Source organism: Triticum aestivum, chromosome 7A, assembly GCF_018294505.1.
Source record: "Triticum aestivum cultivar Chinese Spring chromosome 7A, IWGSC CS RefSeq v2.1, whole genome shotgun sequence".
Lineage (NCBI taxonomy): Eukaryota > Viridiplantae > Streptophyta > Magnoliopsida > Poales > Poaceae > Triticum > Triticum aestivum.
Window position 1 is genome coordinate 129,299,557 of NC_057812.1, and position 22,906 is coordinate 129,322,462.

The 22,906-nt window shown below is 44.0% G+C and overlaps 2 protein-coding genes across 6 annotated transcripts; both read left to right on the forward strand.

Annotated features, from left to right (window-relative positions):
• Positions 1-298: 298 nt before the first annotated feature.
• On the forward strand, positions 299-1,766 carry LOC123149375 (uncharacterized). Of its 3 annotated transcripts, XR_006474613.1 has the most exons (3): positions 299-708; positions 794-900; positions 1,006-1,766. XR_006474613.1 is itself a non-coding variant. In XM_044569015.1 (2 exons), exon 2 carries the CDS (start codon positions 960-962, stop codon positions 1,404-1,406), a length of 447 nt encoding a protein of 148 aa, XP_044424950.1. In that variant the 5' UTR covers positions 299-708; positions 794-959; the 3' UTR covers positions 1,407-1,766. The 3 variants fall into 2 exon arrangements, 2 of the variants coding, with proteins under 2 accessions (XP_044424950.1, XP_044424951.1); XM_044569015.1 differs by having other exon boundaries at positions 794-1,766.
• Positions 1,767-11,834: 10,068 nt separating this feature from the next.
• LOC123149376 (uncharacterized) lies at positions 11,835-17,935 on the forward strand. Of its 3 annotated transcripts, XM_044569019.1 has the most exons (4): positions 11,835-12,943; positions 13,076-14,219; positions 17,495-17,554; positions 17,690-17,935. In XM_044569019.1, exon 1 carries the CDS (start codon positions 11,932-11,934, stop codon positions 12,877-12,879), a length of 948 nt encoding a protein of 315 aa, XP_044424954.1. In that variant the 5' UTR covers positions 11,835-11,931; the 3' UTR covers positions 12,880-12,943; positions 13,076-14,219; positions 17,495-17,554; positions 17,690-17,935. The 3 variants fall into 3 exon arrangements, with proteins under 3 accessions (XP_044424954.1, XP_044424953.1, XP_044424955.1); XM_044569018.1 differs by having other exon boundaries at positions 17,495-17,935; XM_044569020.1 differs by lacking the exons at positions 17,495-17,554; positions 17,690-17,935 and having other exon boundaries at positions 13,076-14,351.
• The last annotated feature ends 4,971 nt before the right edge of the window (positions 17,936-22,906 follow it).

Sequence of the window (22,906 nt, forward strand, 5' to 3'; positions counted from 1 at the left end):
AGCAAACAGGCCGGGCCTTTTAATCGCTGGCCTCGCCATGTCTGTGCGTTTGTACCACAACTTGACGCAGAGAGCCAACTAAAAAAAAAAAAAACTTGACGAGAGAGCGTCGTATGGGGTTTCTCCAATTCCAACACATGTTCCTTGGGGTAAAAAAGAAAAAGGAAATTGGGGAAAGTCAAGTGCGGCCCTAAAAAAAAAAGGAGTCAAGTGCGCGTCCGACTAGGACCCGGCCGGTGGATCCCGTAGCGTGTATATATGCAGCAGTCCCGCTCCGCCAAGAAAGGTGAAGGTACAGTCCCCTCATCAGAAAAAAAAGGGCAGAGAACATCCACAGCTGAACCCAACCCGCCGCCGCCGTGATGGGTACGTCAGCGTCGTCGTTCCTGGACCGACGCGACGCTCGCCGCCGCGGCTACGAACCGATCCCCCGGCACGACGAGGACGAGAAAGGGATGCCGATCGCTTACGAGGAGCAGAAGGACATACTAGAACAGATGTCGATCCCTCGGCGCGACGACGATCGATCTCAGCCGCAGCAGCAGCAGGAGGAGGACATAATACTCTTCGAGGAGGAGAGGCAAGGGCCGGCGGCCCTGGAGGCGCGCGCGCGCGTGCTGAGGGGCAGGGCCTTCCGGCAAGGGACCGTGTTCCGGACCTGGCAGGACCTCAAGGACTCGGCCCTCTGCTACCTCATCGCCTTAAACTGTACGGCCAAATTATTTACTTACTACTCAGTATTTTTCATCTTGTCCCCTTAATATTACTACTACTAGTCAATGCAATTAAGCAGGCTGATCTGATGCATAAATGCTTCATCGCGTTGTCTTGGTGCATAAATCTGTACGGCCACCGCGTTGCTGCGCTCTGCTAAATGCTTCATCGAGATCGAACACAAACGTACGTGTATCTATCAATATGTAGGCCGTGATTCCGATCGAAGTAACGTGTGCCTATCCATGATTCTGGTTATTATCCATCCATGTGTTGTCTTGGTGCGTGCAGCCAAGTACGAGGTAGAGTACGTGGAGCAGGCGCTGGAGGAGGCGACGACGCTGTTCGCCAGGACCGGCGACCTGCAGCTGGCCGCCACCAGCTGCCTGGAGTTAGCCGAGTTCTACATGGACCAGCAGGACCTGCGGGGCGCGCTTCGCACCTTCCGGCGTGCCGCGGGCTACTGCGGCTACAAGCACCGGAACTGCGGGCACAAGGCCGACGTGGTCGGCTCTCTGCTGCGCGACGAGGAAGCGCTCCGCCGCTGGGGGGTGCTGCCCCTCTCGAGGACTACAAGAGGAGGTCCGCCGGGTACATCCGGTCGTCGGACCCAGACTGGCGCTCCAAAGTGTGCGACCTGTTCCTTTCAACGACTCCGCCGGTGGATATCCCAGAGTCTCTGTGACGGTTGACTGATCGAAGATAGATAGCCCAGGGGTGTTTGTTTCCAGGGACTTTTTGGTGTAAGGACTAGAAAAAGTCCCTAGCAAACCAAACAGGGTGGGACTTTTTTGAAACTTTTTACTAAAAGTCCTTAGAAGCACCTTCTTGAGAGTCTTTTTCAAAAAGTTTCAGGGACTAGAAAAAGTCTTAGGACTAGAGAAACAAACACCACCTTAGTAGTGCAAATTGTATTGTGCAAAGCAAAGCTTGTACTAGTGCAATGCAAGCTTGGAGTTTGCATGCTCTTTTCTTATTGCGATTGCGCTTGCAATGTACGTGTTCGCGTACAAACGCCGGTGTAAATATATTATTTTTCATCATATATAAGTATTTGCCTCCATCCCAAATTAGTTGTCTAAATTTTGTCTATTGACAGATGTACCTAATATTAAATACAGCTCAACATTAAAACGTGTCTATATATAAGTAAAGGACTGTGCTAACAACCAATCGACCGGTCGTTAGCGACAGATCCGGATTCCACTCTCAATGTGGGAATCGATCCACCACATCTTCTTTTTTCTTCTAGCGCAATAAAAAGAATTAGCAGAAGTGGGGAACCGAACCCACCACCTCTTGGTAGTCCACAGTAGTTCACAACCACCCCATCTAGATTGAGCCAATGATTATACTAAGGTTAGATAGTATTTGTACTGCTACTTAGCGTGACCTGGAAACGAATATTTTTTCTTTCTTTCCTTTTATATTTTTATTCTATATAGATGGCCCGGCTGCTCTGTTAATATTTACAACATCATGGTAATTTTAACGTAGTAAAAAATGTTGACATATCATGATAACTTCGTTGTAAAAAGCATGCCAGGGTACAAAAGTTTTTTTTTGCGAGGGTACAAAAGTTATCAACCATTTGGTACGTAACTTATCATGCTTTTTATACATAAGTTATCGGGGAATATTTTCTAACTTGGTTGCAACTAGAGCATTTGTTTTGTCGGAGGGGGAGACGACAAGAGAGTGGGATCCAGTTGCATGCTCAACTATAGTCATGCAACTGCATGTCTTCCAACATGGTCGCAACTGCATGTCTTCTAACTTGGTTGCAACTCAGATTTTGTTTTTGTCAGACAAAGAGAGGTCTAGTTGAATGTCCCGCACTAGCCACACAACTGCATGTCTTCTAACTTGGTTGCAACTGGGACCTTTGTTTTGTCGAAGGAGGGCGGGATCAAGAGAGAGGGGGCCAGTTACATGCTCAAGTATAGTCATGCAATTTCAGGCCTTCCAACGTGGTCGCAATTGCATGTCTTCTAACCTTACTACAACTCAGACTTTTCTTTTGTCAGAGGGACCGACAAGGAGAGGGGCCATTTGCATGTCCTGCACTAGTCACGCAACTGCTTGTCTTCCAACATAGTTTCCAACTAGGTGGCCGGAAGAGAGAGGGGCCAGTTGCATGTTTAATTATAGTCACGCAACTGCATGTTTTCCAAAATGGTTGCAAGTGGGGTTTTGTTTTGTTGGGGGGCGGGCGCCATGTAGATGGGGTTAGTTGCATGTCCTTCTGTAGTCATGCAATTACATGTCTTGTAAATGGGTTGGAACTAGGCGTCTGTTCTGTAGGAGAGGGTGGCAGGAAGAGAGGGGAGCTAGTTGCATGTCCCACACTAGTCACGCAACTACATGTCTTCTAACTTGGTTGTAACTGGGGCCTTTGTTTTGTCGGAGGGGGCGACGGGAAGAGAGAGGGTGCCAGTTGCATGCTCAACTATAGTCATGCAATTACATGTGTTCCAACATGGTGGCAACTGCATGTCTTCTAACTTGGTTGCAATTGCAAGTGGCTTTGTTTTGTCGGAGCGGGCGGCGGTGTGAGAGGGGGCCAGTTGCATACCCAATTGTAGTTATGGAACTGCATATCTTCCAACATGGTTCGCAATTGCATGTCTTCTAATTTGGTTCCGGCTAGGCTTCTGTTTTGTCGGAGGGATCGACTAGGAGAGGGGCCAGTTGCATGTCCCACACTAGGCACACAACTGCATGTCTTCAAACTTGTATGCAACTAGGGCCTTTGTTTTGTCGGATGGGGCGGCGGCAAGAGAGAGGGGGTGGCAGTTGCATGTCCGACTATAATGACACAACTATATGTCTTCTAACTTGGTTGCAACTACGCTTTTACTTTGTCGAAGGGATTGGCGGGCCAGTTGCATGTCCCACACTAGGCACACAACGACATGTCTTCAAATTTGGTCGCAACTGGGCCTTTTTGTTGGAGGGGGCGATGAAAAGAGGGGCGGGGGGAGGGGGGCAGTTGCATGTCCAACTATAGTCACGCAACTGCATGTCTTCTAAGTTGGTTGCAACTGCGCTTTTGCTTTGTCGAAGGGACCGACGAGGAGGGGGGTAGTTGCATGTCCAACTATAGTCACGCAATTGCATGTCTTCTAACTTGGTTGTAATTGGGGCCATTGTTTTGTCAGAGGGGCGGCGGGAAGAAAGAGAGGGTCGGTCGCATGTCCAACTCTAGTCATGCAACTGCATGTGCTTCCAACATGGTTGCAATTGGGAGCTTTGTTTTGTCAGAGGGGGCGGCTGGAAGAGAGAGGGCAACGGGGAGAGGGGGCAAATTAGTCATGCAACTATAAGCTGTGTCCCCGGATTACAACTGCATGTCTTTTTTTTACCAACATGATTGCAACTAGGCTTTTTTTGCTTTGTCGGAACGACCAGCGGGGTGAGGGGGCTAGTTTTTGCAGAGCAGGTAAGATACCTACTCCATCAACTAGGAAAACACAATTCCCATTTTTGTCGTGCCCGCAAACACAAATCAAGCACCCGATCTCACAACTAGCTTTGTCTTTTTGGCCGGAGCACGTCATGGGGGCCGTTTTCAAGATCTATATTTTTCTTTTTGTTACCTTTTTTAAGTCATATACAAAGTACAAACTTATTTATTTTTCTTTTTTCTTTTTGCATTAAATAGGTTTGTTTCCCCAAGTAATCAAAACTAAAAATAAATTATTTTGTATCTTTATTTAGGGAAGTACCTTTATTTTTCTACAAGTCTCTGGAATGTGGACCCTGGCTCAACATCTCTCTAGAGACCACCCAACGGTACTGTTTGAAATCAGAAACGGCAAGTTAATCATGTTCGTGCTTGAGCTCGAGGTAATTTTGTTCCCCTTGAGGCATGTGCTATGTTGCAGCCCACATGCTATCTTCAAGGACACATTCGGGGAGGGAAATAAAATCCTTGTAAGCGACCACTCCTCAGTACTACCGTGCAAGTGATTTGCACATGTAGTATTTCTCACTGTATTTGGTCGATCTAGCTCTTCTGGTCAACTACGGCAGGCTAAAGAATACCATTAAGAGGGGAGTTCAACTTAACTATCTTTGATGCAAATTTTGAATGATTTTAGTGTAGTATTCTTAGATGCTACTACTCTATTTTTTGACACAGGGTTGTGAAATTTTCTATAGATATTTTTGGTTATTATTAGGTGTGCTTGTCTGATCTACCTAACTGGTACAATACAGTTGAAAGGGAATCCAATGGCCATCATCTTGTCAACATCCTTAATACCAATCAAGATCCCCTTTACTAAATTTGAACCACTTGTAGGTCATGTGTGGTTTTTGTTACACCCAAGCTCAAATCATGAATTATGTGTTTTTTGTTGGAGCCACATTATTTTTCCTCACTGGTGATTTTTTGCTTGTGTGAAAATGGACTTGTTGAAACGCATGGACTATGGTCTGAAATTAGTGAGATTGATTGATGTGTTGTTTATTGATGTAACTGGGGCAGCAGGATTGATGAATCTTGAGTGTAGCTTGCTTCATGCATGCCACCACTCCACTCCGCAGCTTCAGCTTGTATTTAGTTTTTTCTAAAACTACAGATGTACTGCTTGATACTATCTTTTATACTATTTTTTTGGATGGAGGGAGTACCTCGGTAATATTTTTTGTTCTCTTTCAGTAGATTTAGCACTAGTGTCCAGCTCACTTGTCCTAGTAGTTCACTGGAACTCTAGCTCACTCCAAGTTACAGGACGTCTCAGGTCAGCTGGGACGTCGACATCTAGCAGTTCCATTTGGAAATGGGCCTGCTGAAATGCATGGAGCATGGCCTAATTTCTTTTGTTTGCTGCGTCCATAGACAGGGAGGGAGGTCAGCTATGCCGTCAACTGCATGTTTCTGATGTTTGTTGCTTCCATGGACAGGGAGGGACATAAAACGGGCCAAACAAATAACAAAAACAAAAAAGACAAGCAAACAGAGCCCACACCCCAGGCCCACAACGGGGTAAATTAAGACCCAACAGGGAGGGAGATAAAACAGGCCTAATCTGTTCATGGTGATGTCAGCCGACTGAGACTTCACGAAGTCTCAGTCGACTGAGACCTAGACATACCCCATCACAAAACTAAACCGAGGTTTGAATTTTCACCCTTTGATAACTGTTTTTATACGGTCAAGGGTGCAACATGCCATTTTTTTCTTCTGTCAAACACTTAGGATCGTGGCGCAGTTAATGGAAAGCAGATCTTTTCAACAATCATATTTGTTTGCATGGCAGATGGGAAGTCTCTCGCAATGGTTCAAAACAAAGAAACTGGATAATTTTCCTCTGATTCACCTTGAAGAACTGAGTCAGATTTCTTCATTTTGGTGTGTGAGATTGATCTTCACCCTCCTGGTTCCCCGAACCACTCCTGAGAGAAGCCATCGGGCATGCGAGACTCGGAGAAGCCATCAGGGACACGGGTTCCTTTGCTGCTTATTCGCTGGGTTTCTTTGTCTCTTCCCATGGGTAACGTACTTCTCCTTGGTAATATAATCGAACATTATGTTTTCTCTGAATCATTTAGGAACAGATTAGATGGCTCACAAGAAAATAATACAGTTTGGAAAGGAAAATTTGTGTTCTTCTTATAAGAACACCTGATGATTACATTATGAATATCCTTGAACGAGAAGAGCCTGATAATGATGCCACTAACGAGGAAAAGGAATATCATGCTGAAAACTTTGGAGCTTGCATGGTCGAATGGTAATAAATGGCTCGCATTTTTTTCATTTTGGGATCATAGACCAATTCTTTGCCCATTGAATATGAGACCGGATAGATTGTGCAGAAATTATATGCAATCTGGAATGTATTTTTAGGGAAATATCTTTCATACGTGCTCAATCATATATATGGTTTTCATCCTTTCAAACAATTCCAAGGAAATATTAAACAATATATACCTGAAATTGGAAAGTACGTCATATTCACTAATGGAGGAAAATTATGATAAATACACTAACCTGGCATGAGAAAGAATTCAAGGAAGTATCTATTATGAGCATCACTTATTTACAGAGGAAAATGGGAACCACTTTGTGGAAAAGGAAATTTACTCTCACTTAATGGTAGATGGTTTCTTTTTGGCACAAATACTAGATTTATAATACTTTGGAACTGGAAATTATGTCATGAAACTCCCTTGTGGAGGAAAACTATTATTGTTATAGGATACTCTGTGCAACTTCAATGAGAAGGGATTTGATTTATTGTTATATCTTGGAGTCTATTAACTATGTCATACTATTTGGAAAAGGAAGAGTGGAAATGTTGCTCAATGGTAAAACTAGTGCATTATGGAATTTCGCACAATGGTCTCTTGATGTCTACTACACAACCTTCTTCTTGTAGACGTTATTGGGCCTCCAAGTGCAGAGGTTTGTAGGACAGTAGCAAATTTCTCTCAAGTGGATGACCTAAGGTTTATCAATCCGTAGGAGGCGTAGGATGAAGATGGTCTCTCTCAAGCAACCCTGCAACCAAATAACAAAGAGTCTCTTGTGTCCCCAACACACCCAATATAATGGTAAATTGTATAGGTGGACTAGTTCGGCGAAGAGATGGTGATACAAGTGGTATATGGATAGTAGATATGGGTATTTGTAATCTGAAATTATAAAAACAGCAAGGTAACTAATGATAAAAATGAGCGTAAACGGTATTGCAATGATAGGAAATAAGGCCTAGGGTTCATACTTTCACTAGTGTAAGTTCCCTCAACGATACTAATATAATTGGATCATAAAACTATCCCTCAACATGCAACAATGAGTCACTCCAAAGTCACTAATAGCGGAGAACGAATGAAGAGATTATGGTAGGGTACGAAACCACCTCAAAGTTATTCTTTCCAAACAATCCATTGGGCTATTCCTATAAGTGTCACAAACAGCCCTAGAGTTCGTACTAGAATAACACCGACACAAATCAACCAAAACCCTAATGTCACCTAGATACTCCAGTGTCACCTCAAGTATCCGTGGGCATGATTATACGATATGCATCACACAATCTCAGATTCATCTATTCAACCAACACAAAGGACCTCAAAGAGTGCCCCAAAGTTCTACCGGAGAATCACGACGAAAACGTGTGCCAACCCCTATGCATAGGTTCATGGGCGGAACCCGCAAGTTGATCACCAAAACATACATCAAGTGAATCAAGTGACATCCCATTGTCACCACAGATATCCATGGCAAGACATACATCAAGTGTTCTCAAATTTAAAGACTCAATCCGATAAGATAATTCCAAAGGGGAAACTCAATTCATTACAAGAGAGAAGAGGGGGGAGAAAACATCATAGGATCCAACTATAATAGCAAAGTTCGCGATACATCAAGATCGTATCACCTCAAGAACACGAGAGAGAAAGATCAAACACATAGCTACTGGTACATACCCTCAGCCCCGAGGGAGAACTACTCCCTCCTCGTCATGGAGAGCACCAGAATGATGAAGATGGCCACCGGAGAAGGATTGCCCCCTCCGGCAGGGTGCTGGAACGGGTCTAGATTGGTTTTCGGTGGCTACGGAGGCTTCTGACGGCGGAACTCCCGATCTAATCTTTGTTCTGGAAGTTTTAGGGTATATGGAGTTATATAGGCAGAAGAAGCACGTCAGGGGAGCCACGAGGGCCCCACGAGGCAGGGGGGCGCGCCCCTACCCTCGTGAGCTCCTCCTTCCTTTCTTGATGTGGGGTCCAAGTCCATCGGGTGGCTTTCGTTCCAAAAATAACTTCTCTAGTTGATTTCGTTCCGTTTCGACTCCGTCTGATATTCCTTTTCTTCAAAACACTGAAATAGGCATAAAACAACAAATCTGGGCTGGGCCTCTGGTTAATAGGTTAGTCCTAAAAATAATATAAAAGTGGAAAATAAAGCCCGATATTGCCTAAAACAGTAGATAATATAGCATGGAGCAATCAAAAATTATAGATACGTTGGAGACGTATCATCTCTTCTTCGTTGATGGTTCATTGAAAGTTCGCAGCCGAAATTATTTATTTGGTGAAGATAACTCCATATGGAGGAATACCTACACTGGGAACACATGCTTGGAATCTCAATATTTATGTCATGTACGACTTTATTAATTCTGTAATTTTAAACTTTAGTGGAAGGGCTATCATACATGTGAAGCATATATAATGGTTATTTTTGGTTTATACACTTGTTCCTAAGGTGGAAAGAGATTAAAAGCTTCACGTCGTTATTTATTTTGATATCCTTATGCACTCCAAGTAGAGTTCACATTATTAATTTTATTTTATTCATTGATGATTGCTCTTGATATGGTTATATGTATCCTTGAAAATACAACCCGAGAGGTTTTATTATGCCGGCCACATTTTGTATTAAAGAGGAAAACCAGTTGATTAAAAAAGTTAAAAGTTTTAACAACTGATTGGTGGGGATGTACACTTCAGGAATATATCATTTGTATATGTAAAGGGCATTGAACTATCACCATTGCAATAGACCGTACACTCCATAATTAAGTGGAAATTGAATACTTTTACTATCGTGTCATTTTTGGAAGAAGCATTGCATATATACTGTCATTTGTTTATATCATTCGTCTAGCACAGTTACTCCTTATGGTTTGTTGACTGATGGAAATCTTTTTATTTCCGCAGGAAATTCTCGAGTACTGCAAAGCACACACGAGAAATTTTGTAATGGTTATTCTAGTGGATCAAAGGGTATTTTTTATTGAAAAGGAAAACTGGTGGAAAGTGAAAACACAATATATTTATGAACAAGGGGTAGAATTATCGGCAATCATGTTGGAATATAATCATGGCCCCAAAGGAACCTATAAGTGAAACTCCCGACACTAACATGCTTAGGATAAGTGGGAGGAATTAAATTTGAATGTAATATCTGGATAATTGCTATGTGTTTTTGGTGAAGTCATTCTAAATTTTAGAGGAATAACTAAAGTCTCTTAAGAAGCACTAAATTTTCTATTATCAATGTTAACTATGGATGGAAGAAATGTGGAAAGAAATAAACTTAACGAGGAAATATATAGTTTGGGAACTTGTTACCATACCAAACAACTGCAAACCAATTGTTTATAAGTTTTTTTCTTTTCTATTTGTACAGAAATTTGGTTCACTGGAATATTATAATGCTACTCTTGTTATTAAATTATTCACAAAGGGAAATATACTTTGGGAAAACTATTTTCTCCTGAAATTTAGGAAAAGAGGAAACAAGGACATGGTTTGCTAATTGAATAAATTAATATATGGTCTTATAACTAAGCTTCACATCAATTGAATAGCATGGTATATGGTCATATGGTTATCTAAATGAAGCAAGGCAGTCGTCTACAATTGTAAGTGTAAACTATTTTACATTATTATTATATATGTTAATGATGTTCTTGTTGTTTTCAATGATAAAATCACACTAATGGAAGTGAAAAGCTTGGTTATCTTATAACTTTCATATGAAAGCATGTTTGGAGCTTTCGATATTGCGGGAGTGGGAATACATAGGAAATGTTTTGAAGCGTTTCTCTATGCAAAATTACAAACCCGTTAAAGTACCTTGATAAAGAGAAACATACTCCGTGAGGAATTACGTATGAACTTCCGAGGAAAAAGGAAGAATAAATGGTATTCACTTTTTGTTGTTGTATTTCATTATACAACCATACCTTAGCTACTGGAAATTTATTAATGCATTCAAACAGTGGAAGGAAAGACGTGTGGTTAAGATAATCTCTTGCATCATATAAGGTCATGGAATGTGCATCACAACATGTCACTTATTCTCGAATTTAGGACAGTAAAATTGAGTCTAAACCGAGCGCTCTCAGCGATTTGCGTTTTTGGCCGTTCGTTTTCGCGACCTGCATGTTTCTGACTGTTAGATCTTATTTGTGCACCACGTTTTCTGTCTCATGGGCTTGTTGTCCTAAGGGACGCTATTCCGATAGAAAAAACAATGTTTTCTGGTTGTTTGGGCTGCTGGGCCGAAGGGACCGGCCCCTTGGGCAGCGAGGTTGAGCGCTTGCGTGGTGGGGCGTGGTCAAGAAAAAGAGAAAGGAAGAAAGAGGAGGGCGGCGGTTCTGACGCGACATTTCCTGATTGGGGGACGACGCGGCTTGCCTATGGCCGTGATCGTGCGACCATCCGTGCGACGCAGCCATCACACGGCCGTGCCTCCATGTACTCCCCACTCCAGAATTTGTGCGAAGAACACACTAAAATACACATCGTAATACAGATTCCCTGCCGTATTACTCTCATCATTAAAAGTGAAAACAGGAGGGAATAATCCAATCTCCCGCGAACAGACCCACAAAATATAGGGATAATTAGTTTTATGCCCCTAGTTGTGTCTCACTCGACTGTTTTACCCCTAATAATTTCTAAAAGCGATGGGTTATGTCCAAGTCACTTCGTTCCTCTTATACTTTTGCCCTTCGACCGTTTGACCGTTACTTTGAAAACTTCATAAAAAATTCATACTAAATCAAAAAATGTAAAGAAGATACCAAAATGTTCGGAAAAACACCACCTACATGTCAATGTCATTTGCATTCATGACAAAAGTGTAGGAAAGTGCCCATGCGAGCTTTAGCTCTTATGATACCGCCATGAACAGTAAAAACAAAAAAAAATTGGTGGCAAAGAATGATAAATGTTTTGAGTGCAGTGCTTGCCAAGTTCCATCAGGGAATGAAAAATTGTTGAAGTCGTGGAAAAAAACAATCAGCACTCCAAAAAAGATTTTATTTTTGCCACAACTTCTACGAATTTCATCCCCTCATGAAAACTATGGCATTTGGAAAAATGTTCACCATATGTTAAAAATTCTTTTTGTGTCATTGAAAATTGTTCACCACATTTCTGAAAATCATTAATAGCACGGAAAGAGAGAAAAAAAACAATAAGGGAAATAACCATTGGAGCACCCATCCGTACGTTTTCTTTTTGATTTGAAGGAAGCTGAGCGACTGCTCTTTTCTTTCGAGTTGGGCCGGCCCATTTCAGGGGTAGGCTCGGGAAAAATACAAAGCTGAAAACAAAGAAAAGACAACAGAAAAAACATAGACAAACCCTTAGATGTGAGCCCAGACAAACCCTAACTCCCAACGAGGTGAAATCGGAATCAATCGAGCCAAACCAAATCTCAGATTCGCAAATTATCAGCGAAGCATGGCTGTAATGTCGAGGCACATCGGAGGGCCGCCGCCGGCCGCCGTGGCTGAAACGGGCAACCGCCCGGCGGAGTCGCCCCAGCACGATACCGTCGGCAAGAAAGCTGACGGCGGCGAGGTCGACAACTTGTCCCCCGTGGAGGACATCCAGGAAGAGATCGACGGATTAGAATCGTCGACGGTCGAAATGGAACAAGGCTCCGCTCAGAAATCGCTCTCTATCGAGGTGGACCAGGCTGCGGCAGGTACGGACAAGGAGGAGACCACCGCAGAGGTGGCCGAAGCCGCCGCCGCCGGAGTCGGCTCTCGTAGCAAGAACTTCGACCCGCTGGAGGGAATGATTGCGGATAAGTCTGAGTGCAGCGGAGAGGAACTGCCCGGCGCCGCCACGGAAGCTACAGCCAGCAGAGCGCGCGGGCAGGGATTGACTCTGGCTGACAAGACTGCCTGCGGCACTTCGGCGGGATCAGCGAGCGACGCCAAGCGCATCGAAGCGCCGGCCAAGCTCGAGGCGAATCCTCTCATCACCCTAGTAATTGCCGAAACGGGTTCCGAAAGCACTGAATCACTGAAAGGGGTTGACAATGCAGAGTTCTTCATACAAATCGACACAGACTCTCACGGCATGGGGCTGGCAGCCATGGTGGAAACAGAGAATGGAGCTTCTTTGTCCACCAAGTCTCAGCCGAGGGTTGAACAGCCGCCCCTGCCTGTCCCTATAGTCTCGCACCACCGTGGCACTGCCCAGGAGCTGATGAAAGTTACCAGTAGAGTGGATGCAGAACGTAAGTTGAAAGAGATCGAACTGTCGAACATTCAGAAGCACACAAATGACCGTGACATTGGCAGAGGTCGTCAGGACACAGGCACCAGCAACAGAACTCATTTCTCACACAGCTCTTCTGGGGAGTGCTCAGCTCAACTTCTGGATCATTTAGGGACATAATTGATGAAGAGGAGAGGGAAGAGATTGAGCCCCATGAGTTACAAATTCAGACAAGTGAAATAAGGTAGCTACTCTATCCTTCGCATCTTCCTCTTATGTTACAGTGCCAATGCCATATGCCGTTATCGTTTTACCTTGTTTAGTTCCAAATTACAAGCGCTCAATGTGGATTTTTTTTCCTGATCTTTATGTGCAGTGAGGAGTTTTCCCGTCTGGGTAATGAGGTGGTGGCTGTATTGGAGAACATCAAGCAAAACAAAGACGGTGTCGCTTTAAGAGCTGCCGCCGAACTTATTGCTAAGGTTTCAGAGTCATTTTCCCCGCGGGCACGCCAGCAAATGCTCATGGATCCATGACTGTCTCAGATGCTTGAGTACAGAGAGAAGCCTGGGAATCTGATGAGGAAAGAATGGGAAGAGCAGAAGATAAGAAGGATTAAATATATGCTGCAAGCTTCATTCGAAGGACGCGCCAGCAGGACACTACTTACTTACTTACGAAGCCTTTGATCCCAAACAAGTTGGGGTAGGCTAGATATGAAACCCTTTCACGAGGACTTCCCAGGAGGTCACCCATCCTAGTACTACTCTTGCCCAAATGGGTTTCATACCCAAAAGACTGGCTAGTTTTTACGTTGGCTCGCCAAGCCTATCACAACCCTTAGATATGAAACTCTTTCACAAGGACTTCCCAGGAGGTCACCCATCCTAGTACTACTCTCGCTCAAATCGGTTTCATACCTATGGGACTGGCTAGTTTTTACGTTGGCTCGCCAAGCCTATCACAACCCTCCTCCTTTACCCGGGCTTGGGACCGGCTATGCCTAGAAGACATAGGCGGAGTTACGCGCCAGCAGGAGAAAGTGGAAAATGTGGCGTAGTTTTGGAGTGACCACCGCCGTGTCAGGGGTAACTGCCGTATTGCTCTACCTGCTCTCGCTCTTCCTTAACAAAGAGAAAGGGTCAGAAGAAACGCCTTTGTGCAGGGCAATGGAGGCCGAGCCCCCTGCCCCTCCGGAGGCCGGGAGGAGAAGTGAATGGATAGCTTGGGCATTGAAAAAGGTCCTGGCTCCAGTGATTCTTGTTAGTGTACTGTCCATGGTACGAAAGCTTGTGATTGAGAAGGAACTTGATATCATGGACTATGAGAACAATGCCGCTGCCAACTTTTGGATCAATTCTTTGTCAAAGGCGGTGTTTTTCGCCGTCAAGGAGTGCCCCAAGCTGCTAAGGCGTGAGCTGTGGGCCCGAATTCTCGTCTTTGCAATTGAGCTCGCTGGGTCACTGTACCTGTGGTGGAATCGGGGGTACTACGAACCCGACATGCCCGATGCATAAGCGGTAATGAAACACTAGGATATCTGTTTGTTTACTGCTTACATATGTGGTATGTGTAGGCAAGATAACCTTTTGCGTGAGCAGAAACGGTGATGAAGTTACATAGTATGTGGTATATAATTCTTCAATCTGTTACACTGTCTTGCAAAGCACATGCTATTTTTGTTGATCTAATCACCACATATGCAGAGCACATCATGTCAGTAGAATGTGTTTTGTCCTTTACTACCAATCATCTGAACTCTTCCCTAGTCCTGTGTTATATTCATAAATGTCTTCGAGTTAGTGAATTGTTTGTTCAGCGCTGTTATTTATTATTATTATTTTTCTTTCCCACGTCATGCCACCCCTTGTTGCAACTGAGGGGAAGGATGTGGAAAGCCACCCCTTGTACTGACAAAGGCCATCACCCCGCTTTAGATATAAAGAAACGACCACTAAACAACCCAGCACAAGCCTCGCCCCCATCCGGAATGTTCACCCCTAGCTTACTGTTCTTAGGCCTTGTACAATGCAAGGTGCTCAGTGGAGGTCCTTAAAGAAATAAACCAGTTTTTTAAGCACCAGTGCCTAAATCTCACCTCACATGGCTTTGCGACCCACATGGATACCTAAATTGGACAATGTGAATAAATGAGAGTGCCCACTAGCTAATAATAGCCACACAAAATCCTTTAGGTGTTTAGAATTGTACCATGGCTTCTGCTCATGTCTCATGCATCGTGTTTGCATGCTCTTAAGCAATCCCCGCACCATTGTGTCGATGGGACCACCACTCTAATTCCTACTCCCTCCGTCCGGAAAAACTTGTCCCTCAAATGGATGTATCTAGCACCAAGTTAGTGTTAGATACATCCATTTGAGGGACAAGCTTTTCCGGACGGAGGGAGTACTTCACAATGCAACCATTCTTATAGCCAAAACTCCCCCAATGATCTAGGCCTGATTACCCGTTCACATGGGTGACACCTAGCCAACAGTTAACCCAATATTTACATTGTTAGGTTTGATTTGTTCACCTGAAGTTTGGGCCTATTTGTTTGGGACTGCCCAACTTAGGTGTAAGCTCAAGTGGAGCACATCTACCCACATGTTTATTTCCATTTTAGGGTCTTGCTTAACACCAAGTGGACTTCCATATGGGTCAGTTTGCTCCTTGGCCTCTTAACATGAGCTTTACTTAGCCCTAAACTCATGCTCTTTGGTTGCATATATCCATTTGAGTCTCACATCATCATGACACCTGCACTCTGGCATTCAAATCCTAGTACCATGTCAAGCAGATGTTTGGGAGGTCTTTTGGAGATCCTTTCAGAACTTGGCATGTTGAAAATTTTGCATCACCACGTTCTTGTTTCATGAATGGTATAATGCTTTCACGTGCTTTTCTTATTTACTGAACGAATAAAAAAGGGCAGCCCGGTGCATGTAGCTCCCGCTTGTGCAGGGTCCGGGGAAGGGTCCGACCACTTTGGGTCTATTGTACGCAGCCTTTCCCTACATTTCTGCAGGACTTCTTATTTACTGAACGAGTGCATAAGAAAAATCAAGAATCCCTGTAGAAAGCAATAGGAAATGAAGGGCTATCAAAGTACACATGTTTCAAAATACCTGACTCTTTTAACCGGAAAATTGATCTCCAGTATTTACGAACCTCACATTCACAAGGAATTGTTTCCCATGTTATTCCTATTAATCCACCCATTTTCTTACTTAGCACTTAAATTGCAGTATAAATGGAATGCAGTTTGTCCCCTTTATACCTAATAATATTCTACTCCCTCCGTCCAGAATTAACTGTCGCTGTAATGAGTGGATCTATACACTGAAGCGTGTCTAGATGCACTCATTTCAGCGACGGTTAGTTCCGGACAGAGGTAGTACTTGCCTCGAGTTCCAGGACTGTTAATGTTTGTACACATGGGCACATAATGTTCCCAAAAAATATATCCTGCAAATAACTTTAGGTTGGGAATTGATTGTGATAAACTGCATCATTCATTCTTATTGGAAGTAGCCAAGATAATGTTGTTTGGCACGAGGTTTTCAAGTCCATTTTCTGTTGATTGTCATGCAGTTGTCTTTGTTTGTTCTCATATACTACCTTGAATTGTTATCTTGATAGTGAGCTGCCTGTTGCTGTTTTTCCAAGTGAAATTAGGATAATGCCAAATCTTTCTTAAATTGCTGATATTACTCCTGCCGTGATAGATGGCCTAATACTGAAGACAAATCCTGAGAAACCATATCATTAGCCACTTTCCTCATTAATGCTCAATGAGGCCTACACTTTTTCTTGTTCCACATGCTACTTCGTTTTATAAAAAGTATAGTCTAAGTACTGACCAAGTATACTATAGAACAAACGCGTGTTTATGTATGATGTCTCATAGTGACTGCCTTTTGGACAGGTTAATGATGCCGGTTTGGTCTTTCTGTCCACATTTTGGGGTGGGGATTAATAGATGCTGGTAGAAATAATATCCTTCTCATCTTTGCCGTGTTATTTCCCTAATTCCAATATATACGTCTTTTCATTGAGGTGACCTGGTTGGAAATTATTGATAAATAGCCCCGAGTTAATTCAGCTTTAGCTCACTGGAAATGATTTCAATCTTAGCTTTCTATAAATGGATCTGATTTTTTTCCTTTCTCAGCTGTTTCCTAAATGTTTCTGCCGTTACAATGTTGGTGTTTTGATTTTTTCTGTTATGCCTTTTGCCAGAGTTTGTTTTATTGCCGTTGTAGTAAAATGTTCTTAAAATTGAATGTGTGTTGTTTTGTTGCGGTAATTTAAAGACGGCCATTTCTATCACCATAGTTACTGTAAATCCAGAAGTTTATTTCCAATGCTGAGGCATACAAAGTCAAGATTCTGTGTAATCTCCTACATACACATCTGGCTGGTAATAGTGGGAGTTCTGCAAGTTATTTTGGATTCAACTAGTTCTCTCTCGAAGGCGTCATATGCTTGCTAATGAAATGCTGTTGTACTTGTTAGTACTCCCTCTGTAAAGAAATATAAGATCGTCTAGATCACTAAATCTAGACGATCTTATATTTCTTTACAGGGGGAGTACCAAGCTATACTTGATTCTCCTCATTTCATGTTTATTGCCAACCTGAGCAGTGATATTCTACTCTGTTATCCCCAAAGCGGCGACGGGTGTTTGAAAGCCTGTATTGAGAAACCATGTTTGTTGTTCTGTTGTAGCATTTCGACAGTTTTTGTTCAAGTAAAACTGCTTTTAAAGCTATTTCTTTCTCTTTTTTTGCAGGTGGTGTTTGGTGGAGTATATAGCTGGATACGTCTATTTTGTAGGCTGATGAACCACAAGGTACTTGGTCGCTGACCACAAGGCCCTAACAGGGTGTCTACCGTGTCGTTTCACGCCTGATCAAGTGGGAGCTAGTTAATGCTTTTGCAAGACGCCCAGGCCTTATTTTGCTAATCCGCTCGCCTCATGTTGTAGATACTCATGCCGAGGAATCCCGGTCCACGACAATGACAAGCCTTTTGTATCGACATCACGTTGTCTGTAAAATTGTAAATCATTTGCTAACTACTGCTACGATGCTAGGCGTGTTTGGGGGTGCAAGGATGTGACGCATCAGTATTTCTGTTTGATTCCCAGCCTTCTGGACTCGGCGATAATATGCACCCGCACACGATGCTTTATTCTGCCGTAGATTTGCCTGACTGAAAGTGTTCTCGTATCGGAGCCGCCCTGTCAGTTCAGCTTGTGCTGCTTAAGTTTATAGGCACAAAATTGCCTTTCGCCTTGGCAGGCTTTTGTCACTGGTGGCAGATACTATTGCCGCCATATATGAGGGCTGTAGAGGCGTAGGATTATTCGTTTTGCTTTCCAGCCCTATGGATTGGTGGGTTCTTTGTAGGCTGCTACTTCTCCAGAGCTGCGCCCGAGTGCGTGCTCCCTGGGGATTCATTCCAAAACCCGCCCTTCGTCGTCGGTTCCCTATCAGCGAAGCAACTGGAGGCTAATCATCACGCGAATCAAGTTTGTTTTGAATCAACACTTGTAAATTGCGATGTTGCTTGCTGCTGCTATCCGGACAAGTCAGATTGGCTTGACAGGCGCTACGTCCTGTCCATTTCGGACGTTTCGTGCCATTCTCGCACATTACAGTATTGTTGCGCGCCTAAAGTCGCCTAATCAGAGACCATTTTCGCCTTTTGGGTGGATAACTGTATGTATGTGCACCCAGGGCGACAGCAACTGGTCCACGGCCACTAGCCTGGCGCATGTTGTCAGGTGGGATCTCCACGGCCGATCAGCGCCTACACATGACACGATCACACGAGCCCTTGCCATGTACCCCGGCCGAGTAGCTCATCTCCGATCGGTCAGTCGATTGGACCTGATTTAACTGGCTCGTGCGACGCATGATCAGCTCATGCAAACATGATCGATCAAGCACCATATTCCCGTCGATCTTATTCGGTGTACAGTGCAATGATGTACGCATCAACTAGCCGCAAAACCTCATTTTCCTCAGTACAATAATGGCAGATGATCTCTTTACGGCCACGAGGCCTAAATTTATTAGTACAAAACTGAACTCTGTCCCGTATAGCTCAGGCTGGTCACAATGGGCAAGAACATAGTCTAGTAACTTACACACTTCCCTAGACTATGTTACTACCTCCACAGTGGGTAGGAACATCTATATAGCGTCATGCAACAATGTATTTATTAGGTTATAGACTCATTGTTTCTTGGAGTGTGTGATGTTCCGGTAACTTAGCTAGTTACCACAAGCACCTCTCTCTTCATTAAATATGTGACACATAAGCAAAGTTGTATTGGAGTGTGTGATGTTACTCCTAAGTTCCTTCCCATTGTGACCAGCCTCAAGCAAAGAGCAAAAGGACTAGCAAAACAAGTGGAGGAAAAACGCCGGGTTCTAGTAGCGGCGTGCGTACGTCGTCCCATACTTTAATGCGCAAAATGCACGTTAATCATGACGCATTACGCGGAAAACTTGCGCTGCCTGCCATGCCGTTGCCATTGCCACCGGCCGGTACATACGTCCACTACAAACGCGAAATTGGAGCTAGAGTGTACTTGTCTCCGTTGTCGGTCACTTCTACACACTGACCACGTAAGAGCCCAGGCATGTCGCTAGCTCGTTGCCTCTAGAGAGATACGCACTGCTTTTGTGATCTGGAAGCTCGATCCATTCCATCCGGGCAGGCCAGTGTATGACTCCTGACTACGCATCCCATTATCGGGTTTGCGACGGATGCTATTCTGGGAATAATTGCAGCCGGCGTGCCAGAGCGCATGCATCGATCTCCTCGTGTCAGCGTGGCAAATGGCCTGCAAATCCTCCTGTCAGGAGAGGCTGAGCACCGGGAACGGTGTGGCCAGTCGGGTCACTGTTGGCTGGCTAGTTGAGCCGCAGGCCGCAGCACATGTTGTGCTGGCCAGCTGCAGCCTGCAGGTGAACATATCCGGTGCCGTGACCATACCCTCGTACCAGAACGCTGGCGTGTGGAAAGACATTCAGGTATACTTGTCCCGAGAGATCTCTCGTCGAAACGGTTTTAAAACAGACCCAAAAGTTTCTGTTTAGACAAGTTATACTACGTCAAGTTCCCGCAAAAAAAGAAGAAGTTATACTATGTGAAGAGAAAAGGAGAAGACACATTTCTCTTCTCTTCAATGGATGTATGGCCTTCTCGTTTGCCTTTGGAGATCACCTTTTAGGTGGATTTTCTCTATTTTTGAGGAATTCAAGGATCAAAATTTGATTTTGAATCACATGACATGATGTAGTAGCATTATGCCGTCGTCATATTTTTTGGGAAAATTTCATCACCGTTCACACCAACATTTCCACATTGGAATCACGCCATGTATTGATATAACTAGTATGTTCTCTCTCGCGCGGCTATCGGTTGCACGAAAGGTCATCCAAATTAGTTAACCGATGCTCGCTAAAGTCGAAAAATCAAAGACGTGCACACAAACTTGTGGTCTTGGCATAGTGTCGGTGTCGTAACTCTTTTTGGAAATTTTAATGACCATTCACACTACCGTTTCCACGTTGGTATCACACTATCAAGAGAGGAAATATCACGGGCCAAGTTGTGATACATATCAACTATATGTCCTCTCTCGCGCGCCAATTAGCCGCACGCACCGAATGTGCATCCGAATTAAATGATGCAAGCTGAGAGTCGAAAAATCGAAGACGCGCACATAGACAATTTTAGGATAGCTTTGATTAGAATGTCCATACTCTAGTGATATCTTGTATGCTTTTGCACCAATATTGCCTACACCTCACCCAATATATGTGTATAGAGTACAATCAAGTTGACACCAAACTACTGATTGCAATTACTAAATAAACCGATGGAGGCACTTCCCACTTTCCCCCCTTCTTTTTTCTGCAAAAACTAGACCATTTCTACCCAATTAAAGCAGAGGCTTCTTGAGGTCAACAAGCTAAGCGGCCTCTCTAGCCGGCTATAGGCGGAGAAGTTTCAGATTCCTATGTCTCTCTCTCCTGGGGCGAGGTGAGTGTGAGACCTAGCTACCACCACAAGATGCAAATCCTAAGCAGAGCGCACCAACCGCGCGTACATGCATCCGCGCATCAGCAGGCACTAACTAGCCAGCCAAGGGGCCGGCCGCCCTTTCGTTGATTAATTGGCGCCACCATTACTACTACTACCAGCTGCCAGTTAGGTGGATCGACGACGCATGATGGGGTCGCTTTGCTTGCTCGATCGCTCCTCTCGCGCGCGCGCACGACGACGAGGACGAGGACGAGGCGGACGATCGGATCGGCGCGCCGGGACGCAAAGCGCCGTGCGTATTTTTGAGAAAAGGAGAGGCACTCTTGCGGCCGCTGTCGATCTCCATTCCATCTTAGATAGTTTGGCGCCACAAGAAACCATTCGGGGTGGTGTGGGTGATGTTGTTTTCCATCTGCGGGAAAGGAGAGAGAAGGGCCGCCGCGGAGAAACTCCTCGTCATTTTCTTTCTTTGGGAAGAGGGGGACACGCATCGGCGTCCCCTCTTCTTCTTTTGTGGCACAGCGCCAGGCGAAGGCAACGGATGCATGGAGAGAAAGCTTATCATGTTGCTGTTTTAGCTGCTTTCATTCGATGGCACACTCGGTTAGATAGAAATGTTGCGTGCGTACACCTATCCATTAAATAAATAACCCCAACCTTTCCCTAAAGAAAGTTTGTGCAATTCGAGCACTATAATGTGCATTGCTCAAAGACAAAACATCTTCCATGGGGGGTGTACCTCCAAAACGAAAAATAATAATATCTTCCATGGGGACATTTTTAAAATGTGCAAGATTGCCAATAGTAGGTTTGTGTGTCATAGGTAAGATATTCGTAGGTGCTAAAGTTGTTAAAAGGTTAGCGGGTTGGAAGAGGGGGTCAAAACGGGACTCCTTTCCAGTAAAGCCAGGGTCATTTCCGATAAAGCCTGTGTTGATAACATTCCTATATTTACATCTTGCTGCTTTCTGCCACGGAATTCCCTCGAGTAGCCGCGATAGCTAGATACCATTAGTCCATGAATGCACATATCAATTTTGCTTCTGGGATAACCACGAGGGTCATCGCGCCGCACATACGGGAGTTTGTCATAGCTAAATGTGGCATAGTGGGTCAGACTAGGGGATACGGCCAATATGGATGGAGGCATGCAGCTAGGCAGTGCAGAGCTATTAGCTTCAACCATTTAGTTTGGGGTTGCATGCAAATGTGGAAGCTTCATGCCACTTTTTTTGGTTGTGTCCTACTTATTCCGTCCGAGTGTGCATCTAATTTTTTAGAATAAATTATGGAGTTGAGTAAAAAATGCATTGGAAATGTGCAAGCTATCATCTCTCTCCTCTTTAATTACCCAACCCCCAATGAGCTAAGGCTGGTCATAGTGGGGAGTAACTTAGACTAGTATCATGCATATGACACTAGTCTAAATTACCACCTTCATAATGCAAAGTAACATAATAGTAGTATCATAGATGGCTTCATTTATTAGCTCGTAGACTCATCTTGTCTTGAAAAGCGCTATGTTACAGTAACATATTAGGCTGGTCATAGTGGGGAGTAACTTATACTAGTGTCATGCATATGACACGAGTCTAAGTTACTACCTTTATAGTGCAAAGTAACATACTAGTAGTGTCATAGAGGACTTCATTAATTAGCTTGTAGACTCATCTTGTCTTGGAAAGCGCTATCTTACAGTAACATATTATGTTACCACTTCTCATTAACTACATGCCACATAAGCAAAAAATTCTCGGAGTGCGCTATGTTACTTGCTAAGTTACTCCCACTATGACTAGCCTTATGTTACCACATCTCATTAGTTACTTGCCACATAAGCAGAATTTTCTTGAAGTGCGTTATGTTACTAGTCATAGTGGGAGTAACTTAGGTAGTAACATAGCGCACCTCAAGAATTTTTTGCTTATGTGGCAAGTAGTTAATGAGAAGTAGTAACATAATATGTTACTGTAACATAGCGCTTTCCAAGACAACATGAGTCTACAGGCTAATTAAATGAGGTCACATATGACACTAGTACTATGTTACTTTGCACTATGAAGGTAGTAACTTAAACTAGTGTCATGCATATGACACTAGTCTAAGTTACTCTCCATTATGACCAGCCTAAGTGCATGTA